The sequence below is a fragment of the Melanaphis sacchari genome, unplaced genomic scaffold, assembly GCF_002803265.2.
Source record: "Melanaphis sacchari strain LSU unplaced genomic scaffold, SCAv2.0 Contig95_pilon_pilon, whole genome shotgun sequence".
Classification (NCBI taxonomy): domain Eukaryota; kingdom Metazoa; phylum Arthropoda; class Insecta; order Hemiptera; family Aphididae; genus Melanaphis; species Melanaphis sacchari.
In genome coordinates, this window is record NW_020271679.1 from 712 (window position 1) to 10,306 (window position 9,595).

The window sequence follows — 9,595 nt, forward strand, 5'->3', positions numbered from 1 at the left end:
TTGAATAACACACTCAATATTCATTGGATCATCTTGAAACCATCACCAAAATGCTTGTCATCATTTCTTACAATAGGATTGACTATTTAATGTTCATATTTTGTATTTTCCAGTGTTTGAACTTTAAAGCAAGTTTTCGTGCTTCATATATGGCTGATATGTGAGTGTAAAAAACAGATTGTTTAATAACTTTCTCAATATTCATTGGATCATCTTGAAACCATCACCAAAATGCTTGTCATCATTTCTTACAATAGGATTGACTATTTACTGTTCATATTTTGTATTTTCCAGTGTTTGAAATTTAAATCAATTTTTCGTGCTTCATATATGGCTGATATGTGAGTGTAAAAAACAGATTGTTGAATAACTTTCTCAATATTTATTGGATCATCTTGAAACCATCACCAAAATGCTTGTCATCATTTCTTACAATAGGATTGTCTATTTAATGTTCATCTTATGTATTTTCTATTGTTTGAACTTTAAATCAATATTTCGCGCTTCATATATGGCTGATATGTGAGTGTAAAAAACAGATTGTTGAATAACTTTCTCAATATTTATTGGATCATCATGAAACCATCACCAAAATGCTTGTCATCATTTCTTACAATAGGATTGTCTATTTAATGTTCATCTTATGTATTTTCTAATGTTTGAACTTTAAATCAATTTTTCGTGCTTCATATATGGCTGATATGTGAATGTAAAAATCAGATTGTTGAATAACACACTCAATATTCATTGGATCATCTTGAAACCATCACCAAAATGCTTGTCATCATTTCTTACAATAGGATTGACTAATTAATGTTCATATTTTGTATTTTCCAGTGTTTGAACTTTAAATCAATTTTTCGTTCTTCATATATGGCTGATATGTGAGTGTAAAAATCAGATTGTTTAATAACTTTCTCAATATTCATTGGATCATCTTGAAACCATCACCAAAATGCTTGTCATCATTTCTTACAATAGGATTGACTATTTAATGTTCATATTATGTATTTTTCAGTGTTTGAACTTTAAATCATATTTTCGTTCTATGTATATGGGTTATATGTTATGAGTGTAAAACACTGGATTTTGAATAACACACTCAATATTCATTGGATCATCTTGAAACCATCACCAAAATGCTTGTCATCATTTCTTACAATAGGATTGACTATTTAATGTTCATATTTTGTATTTTCCAGTGTTTGAACTTTAAAGCAAGTTTTCGTTCTTCATATATGGCTGATATGTGAGTGTAAAAAACAGATTGTTGAATAACTCTCTCAATACTCATTGGATCTTCTGGAAAATTTCACCAATGTAGTTTTTATCACTTTTTACATTTTTGTTTTCTACTTAATGTTTGTTTTATGTCTTTAAACAGTTTCAAAAAATGTTTGGATAGATAATAGGTGTTGTTATATTTTATTTCGATTGATAATAATATGTAGTCTACTCGTAGGTTAACAACTTCAAAATGTTATTAAATTTTTTGAATATTAAGGATTCTTTTTGTTTGTTAAGCTGTGATTTAAAAATAGCGTTTTCAAAAGAATCAAATTGAAGAATAATCAATTTCCAAATGAAATGTTGCGTCATAATATATCCAGCAAATATACAAAAAGGTAATATTTATTGATATTTTATATATTATTGTCCTTATGTGTGCTTTTTAATTGATGTTGCCTTTGTGAGATCAGCTTACTTTTCCCCGTGAGTTTTAATTGGGTAGAAGGTAATCTGATTTCATAGAGTAAACATTTAAATTCTTCGAAGAAAAACTAAATTCTCTACTAACAGGGATCACATTTATCGTCGAATATACAAAAGTATGAACACTTTATAATAAGATAATATGTTTTTTTTTTTTTTTTGTGTAAGAATAATCTAATCATAAAACGAAATGTTTATTCAAAAATGTATAAGTATTCTTTATAAAACAACATATTTTGTGTTGTTAAAATTATTTTTCATTTTAGGATAATAGATTTTGTACATACAAATATCAGATCAAAGTATATTGGATGCACAACTAGGTTTTATATAAACGTTAGCCTGGCTTTAGATAATTAATGTTGAGTAAACTACACATTTTATTTATTTGAAAAATGTTTTATAAGTATTAAGCATATTTTTATAATAATAAAATTGTCTTATTAGTAATAAGTTTTTGTTAGATTACTTATAGACCATTGAATACTACTTGGATCATCATGGAACTAAAACCAACAAGGTTTCCTTGTTCTACTTAGTCTGGAAATGTTTACAAATAGTTCAATTTATTTGTACAGCAGTATTTAATATCTATAAACAATTCTTCATGCAACATATATGACACGATGACATATTTTTGAAACTGATTGCTGAATAACACTCATTATTCATTGGATCATCTTGAAACCACCACCAAAATACTCATCATCATTTCTTACAATAAGATTTTCTACTTATTGTTTATATTATGTATTTTTCTTGTGTTTTAAATTATATTATTATTAAAATTATATGTATTTTCAATATATAATGATGATATATTATTATGTATTTATTTAATATAGTTTACATTGTATTAATTACAAGTTATTGACGTAGACTATTGGAATATACCTAATTAATAAAGACTCCTTATTATCAAATATAATTTTAGTTTTTAAATTACAATTGAGTTTCGTGCATAGAATTTTTAGTTATCAACATTACAAGGTTTTGTCACATCAATATGATGTCAATATTCTACTAGAGATTTGTACACAATGGTTGATGTATACAGTGATATTTTTGATTGCATTCTATTGGTTTTTAATGGACATACTAAATTTTGTTCAAGAATTCTACTTTAAAAACTATCAAATAAATTTTTTTTTCTTCTTTATTTTATTAAAATAAAAAAAAATTATTTTTAATTTTCCTTCAGATTTCATTGTCTATTGGAAGTTATGATAGAGTATTTTGTGTTAGCATTAAATGGTCAGCTTTAGTGTTAGAATGCAGAATCAGACAGGTGCCATGTGATGCAGTTTTGATTGATTTTATTCTACTAATTATTAATAATTATTAATATATATATATCATTGATTTTAATTATTTTAAGATATTTAGTTATTAGATTTAGTGTTATATTTTAGTTTAATTCAAATACTCAAAACATATTTTTGAAATATCAATCAAAAACAACTTAGATATTTTGATCTACTAAATATTTGTAAATAGTTTATGTATTGCTTGATAAGACAATTTGAATATAATCATTGTGTAAATTACTGTTTTAATTTTGTCTTTAATTAAATCTAGACAATCTAGTTGTGATTATATCATCCACAAAAAGTTTTATATTTTGTACAGGTTAATCGAGCATAATTAGAATGCATATGTAATGCAAAATAATATTAAAATATTCATACATTCAATAGAAATATATTAAACTATTATACATACTAAAATACAAATTTTTATAGAATAATAATTTCTTTAGTTTTTAAGTGTTTATTTAAACAAATACAAATGAATTAATAAATTACATAATTTTTATGTGCTCATTTAAATATCATTGATTATTTAATATTTTTAAATCCATTTTTCACTAAGTGAGATTATTATTAATTACTTATGAAGAAGTAGAGGGAGCACCATAAGCACGTGTAGACTTCGATTTCCAGTCGAGCCTAGAAGAATTAATGCTCTAATACTTGGACAATGCTCCTAATTCTTTTTTTTTTTTACACATTAACCTACACTCTAATTGTAAATTGATTCAATTTGTATGTGACACAACATTAATGTGATAATATTTAGATATATATTTTTGAAGTTAAAAATTAAATGATATAAATATAATTATGCATAAAAAGAAGAAAACACAGTACCCAAAATTTAAAAAACTTGGTTTAAGTAACATAAGTCAAATATATATAATATTATGATATATAAACTTAATATATTAACATTTTTTTATAATTTTTTGTTAAAAATTATTTTTAGAATGTGCTTGAATGTGTCTATTCAAAACAAATCTTAATTTGAACAGTTTTCCACAAAACTTACATCCAAACTTCTTTGTTTTTGTACTCATTTGTATGTGTTCTTTCAAGTGATTTTTCAAAAGATATTTTAAAGGAAAACTTTTTATGCAATATTTGCAGTGAAACATTGTTGTAATTGTCTTTTCATTATTCAAAATAATATAATCAGGTACATCCTGTGAAAAAAAAAATATATAAATATGAATTTACAATTAAAGGTATAGGTATTCTTGTTATATGTGGTCCACTACTAGCACTTTATACACTTTTAACGTGTTGTATATGATCAACCAAAATATCTATAATGTATCTTTTTATATATTAACTGATCGTACCTAACTAATAAAATCTATTCTCGTTTGATAAAACTAGGACTTATATTTATTAGTTATTATTAGAGCTCGGATGTTGTAGAAGTTACTTATTGTTCAATATGCTCTCAATTTATAGTATACCAAATTAAAAAATTCAAACTATATAATGGTAAGTTTAAAAATCAAAAATTTAATATGTATATATTTCATATTTTGTCAATTTTTGAGGAAAAGTGTATATTTTATTAATTTATTAACAATAATTTAATGTGCTTCATTTAATTAATATCACAGTAATATAGTGAAATATTTTCTTATCATTATTAACTTAACTAACTGTAAATCTATTTATTGTTTATTCGTTAGTGGATGTGTTATTCAGAATTTTGAATTATTTTAACATATTTAACATTTTTTCATGTATATTTCACAATTCTTTTATGCCTATTTTTCCCGTTTAAGCTATTATTAACTTCTGAACAATAGTTTTATTATTAGTCTTAAGCCAATTTAAAACGACAATTACTTATTATAAATTAGTAAAATTCATATTTTTGATAAATTTTTTACAAATTTATGTTAATTTACAAATATTTATGTTAGCCAAAAAAAGGTTTGTTTAATTTTTCAGTTGGAGGAAACTGCACTGTCATTATTTAAAGAAAAATAACTTATTTTAATTGATATTAACCTTTCTCCATGTACGAGTTGTGTGTATAAAATTAAAATTACACACGCAAAACAAGATGAAATAACCAGAAAACTATTTGTAGTAAATAGAAAGATTTCCATAACATACAATCACAATCCATCATTATGCTTTTTTCATCTCCAAAAATTATTAAAATGGCCTATATAACAATAGTTATCTCCATAGAAAATTTTTAAACTAGCATATCATAAATTTCTTCATGTACTTCAAATTATTACAGGCAAATTAAAAGGATATCAATTCATCCAATCATAGATCATATGAATTATGTCTTAATATTAAAAAGCAGCCTTTATAAAAAGAGAAATTGACAACAATAATATTTATGTTCCAAGCAGATTAGGGTTTAATTGGTGGAAAAGAAAGTATAATTGATTGTGGATAAAACAAATGACATCATAAATACCAAAGATTTAAATGATTTGGATGATTATGAATTTAACGATGACATTTATATATGACATATTAGTATTTATTGCATTAATATTATCTTGTTATTTAGCATTTGTTAAAAAATGATAACAGTGTTATTAAATTAAGATATTTTGATATAAAGAAAATAAGAGTTAAATGTTGTATAAAATTATTGAAAGTGAAGAAGTAATCAGACCAAAATAAATTCTAATTAATGGTTTGTGTAAAAGAGATTGAATTTAAAAGTTAACATTAATAAGATTATGAATCATTCTAAAAATTTTATGAATCTATTTAAAGAATAATGCTTAATGAATATAAAGTTAATGGAATCATTGAAATTACAAATAGTAATAAAAAAAAATTTATGGAACATAAACCGATTTAACTGCCAATAATATATCACTAAATAATCTAAAAAAATACTAACATAGATTATGATAGAAACATTCAAGTGAAGAAAAACATCATGTTACTAATAGTTAAAAATGCAATTTAAAGTAATTAAAATATACTAATTATACTAATGCACAATTAATATAGGTATATAGGAATGAGTAGAAGACAACATATAACCTAAATGTTATGAAGTGGTAAACAACATAAACTGCATACAGCACACAGAAACATGAGATATATAATAAAAGAAAAAAATACTGTAAATCTTATATTACCAGACATTCTATAGGAATTTCGATTGTACTTTCCCACTTAAAATCATCAAACACATCAATTTCAGTCTTAATAAATTTAAGGACATTTTTAGTTGTCATTAGTGCTTGATTATCTTCAACTGCAGAATTTGAGTTTTCAACACATGACTTACTAAACAATTTTCAAATTTAATTAATTCATAATATTAATAAATTAAAAAGATGAGAAATCAATATAAAGATTTTAACTATGTAAAAATACCTTTTGACAGCTTCAGCATCTCCTGTGATTTTATCTTTAATGTCTTTTATTAAAGCCATTTAAGAATATTCTGAAAATCAAAATATAATTATTAATAACATTTATTTTTTATAATATACATTTATACAATTGCTGATAATATTTATTTTAACAATTAATCCAGAATGATATCTTCTGATTTGATAAAATGTATATTTTATATAAAGTTAAATAAATAAAAATATGTGAATATAGGAAAAATTAAAGGAAACTTACAAGCTTTTTAAAATGTAACAAATAAAAAAAGTTTAATGGAACTAGTAAAAGCAAATACATATTTTTACCAATCCTTAAGGTAAATTGTATAATGAAGGTTAATTAGTTAATAATAAATAAATTATACTTGTAAGACCATTATTATATCGCCTTATGTTAAACCTTACTAAAACATATATATCACAAGGGAGATATTTCAAGTTTATCTTGCCATCCTCCGTTCCTCCTTATATAATGGCTATAAAATTATTTTGTTACAGAGAGAGATGAGGCTAATTTTTATTATGTACAAAGTAATTAAAAACTTAATTTAAGTATTTTTTAATTAAAAATATTAAGTAGTAAGTTAATTTATAGGAAACAATTAAATCATAACTAAAATAGCACCCAAATAAATATTTTTTTTATTTGATAATTTATCTAATACTTTGCTTGGGGTTATATTTATAATTCCATAATAAATACAATAACTACACAATTTATAGTTATTAAAGTTTCATACTAACATTTAAACATATTTCAACTACAAAAAAAAAAATTTAAAAATGTTATACTTTGTAATATAAATGTCTTATGTGTGTACTATAATTTAATAATTATTTTATTTATACTAGTAAAATTGATAAATATAGTAATTATCTCCACTCCAGATATTAATGTTTTTATAATAAGAAAAAAAAGTTGTGAATAAATATTTATTTTATCAAATTGTATGTATAAAAATATTATTTTCTTTTTGAAAATAAATAATTAAAAAAATAAATATGACAGGGGGTTATTTCTCCTGGTCTGGATACACAATACTGTAGCTCAGTAAATTTACAGTACAATCAATTAATAATAATGTAAGTTACCTATACATTATAGTGTAAAACTAGATACTTCTAGTTATTACCTATAATATAATAATGTACAACAAACAGTGAGCTATAGTATGCTTCAAAGTTCTAGCCTATATGCTACTGCTAGTAATCAGTATATATTACTACATGTTTACATATTATAACTTATTTTGTTCACAAACAGTGCACTTCAACGGTAAGTTATTTAAAATTATGATCATGTTAAATTTTTTATTATGTTCAGATTTTATGCAAATTCTGTAGTGTACATCAGGGGTGGGTAAATCAAAATTACTAAAGGGCCAATTTTTAGAAAATTAAAAATCTAGTGGGCCAGAGCATAGAAAGCAAAACAAAAAATAAAGATAATTTAAAATATGCTTTTTAATTAGCATTTATTTATTTAAATTTTTAACATAAAAAGAATTGTATGATGTAATTTGAAAATATAGCACGGGTCAAATGAAAAAAATCTCGCGGGTCACCAATTACCGCCCACCCCTGATATAAGTTATTGGATTGAATGCAATTGGACATCAAGACAAAAACAAAAAGATATTTATTTATTTATTTATTTATTTATTTATTTATTTATTAGTTGATGGAGCTTGATCGCATACATCTCAGTAAAAAAATTAATTACCACGAAGCACTTCGTTTGTATATTCGCGTACGTACCTGTTTTACTACCAGATCTCCTAATTTTGGAAACAAGTTTCGGAATTTTTAATTAACTCGAAGCTTAGTGATCGAACTGAAAGCTACTAAAAATGACGCGGACACTTCTCGAACGAGTAGGTACACTTAATTAACAACTCGCTACATATTACGTAAAACTGTTGTTTATACTGTTTATGGGTAATGAATAATGATAATACACATTTATTACCGGTAACAGGACGCTATAATATACGATAACGGCCTCAATAATGTACAGCCATGGTTACAGATGTTGGGTTGTAATTTGTAAATGGTCACGGATCGTATTGTGTATTGTTGTTTTACCCTGGTGGAGCCACATTGCAACAGCCGGCACAGCGAATCATTAATTATTCAATAATCAATACAATAAAATTATTACTTGTAGAGTCGCAGCAATGATGTGCGCATGCGTGAAAAGTAAATCCTCGCATGTTTACCCATGGAATAAAGATGGATAATCAGTTAAACCGTGTTTTTAATTTCGTCGATAATATAAAACCAAAGTCCGCGTATAAAACGAATTATTATTCGTTAGTTTGTTATGTTTTTATGGTACAAATTCTATAGAGATTTCTATTAAACGTGTTTATCTATATATCAGAACTAACTATGTCTATATATATAGTTAGCCTTGGGCTAAACGGCGATTGGTGCATGGAAATTCTCTACGTAAACTATATAGACGTAATATATTTTTAACCGGATAAAATCTTACAATATAATTACACAAACGCCAGACCGGCGGAAAAAAATATACGATGCTAGACGATGATACACCGTTAACTTTTTTTCTTTTTCGAATAGACGAATATTCAAGAAAAATATGTAGAATCATTAATCAACCACATACCTTGAGCACATTCAGACAATTCTGAAATATGTTAACATGGAAAAATCATTCGAATATCATCATTCATCACTCACGATGGATATGTGTAAAACATATCTGTGATTTAAAATTAAATTATGTTCCGTGTTACATAATATTATATTTTTCAATGTTAAAATGATTAATATTATTATACTGCTAAGCATTCTGTTAACTCAACGAGAGATAATACGTTATACTAGACATAATAACCGTGATTGTATAATATTATTAAAGATGTGTATATTATTTTTCACACACGGACTTCGGACTTCGGAGTGAATAAAAGAAAATATGATATGCAAGTGGATATTGGATACCGTTCTACGGCACACTTAGTGTCAAGCGAATCATTGTTATGGATGTGTTAAATTAAATGCAATGATGTGGCATTGTTCATGAACATTATTTTAAGCATAGACAAACTGTCAGCCTAGTTAACTAAGTATTTTAATGATATATTCTTTGTTATAGTTAATTTTTATTGTTTATTTATTTTACTTTCAGTATTACAGTAGGTTGATAGTTTGAGAATTAATTTTTAAATGTTAAAT

General features: G+C 24.5%; 1 protein-coding gene across 1 annotated transcript; it reads right to left on the reverse strand.

The window, feature by feature from the left end:
* Positions 1-3,961: 3,961 nt before the first annotated feature.
* On the reverse strand, positions 3,962-8,508 carry LOC112603068 (zinc finger protein 121-like). The gene is made up of 4 exons (XM_025351475.1): positions 8,150-8,508; positions 6,375-6,444; positions 6,134-6,284; positions 3,962-4,195 (listed from the first exon to the last, which is right to left on the reverse strand). The coding sequence occupies exons 2-4, from the start codon at positions 6,431-6,433 to the stop codon at positions 3,962-3,964; spliced, it is 444 nt and encodes a 147-aa protein (XP_025207260.1). The 5' UTR covers positions 6,434-6,444; positions 8,150-8,508.
* Positions 8,509-9,595: the final 1,087 nt, after the last annotated feature.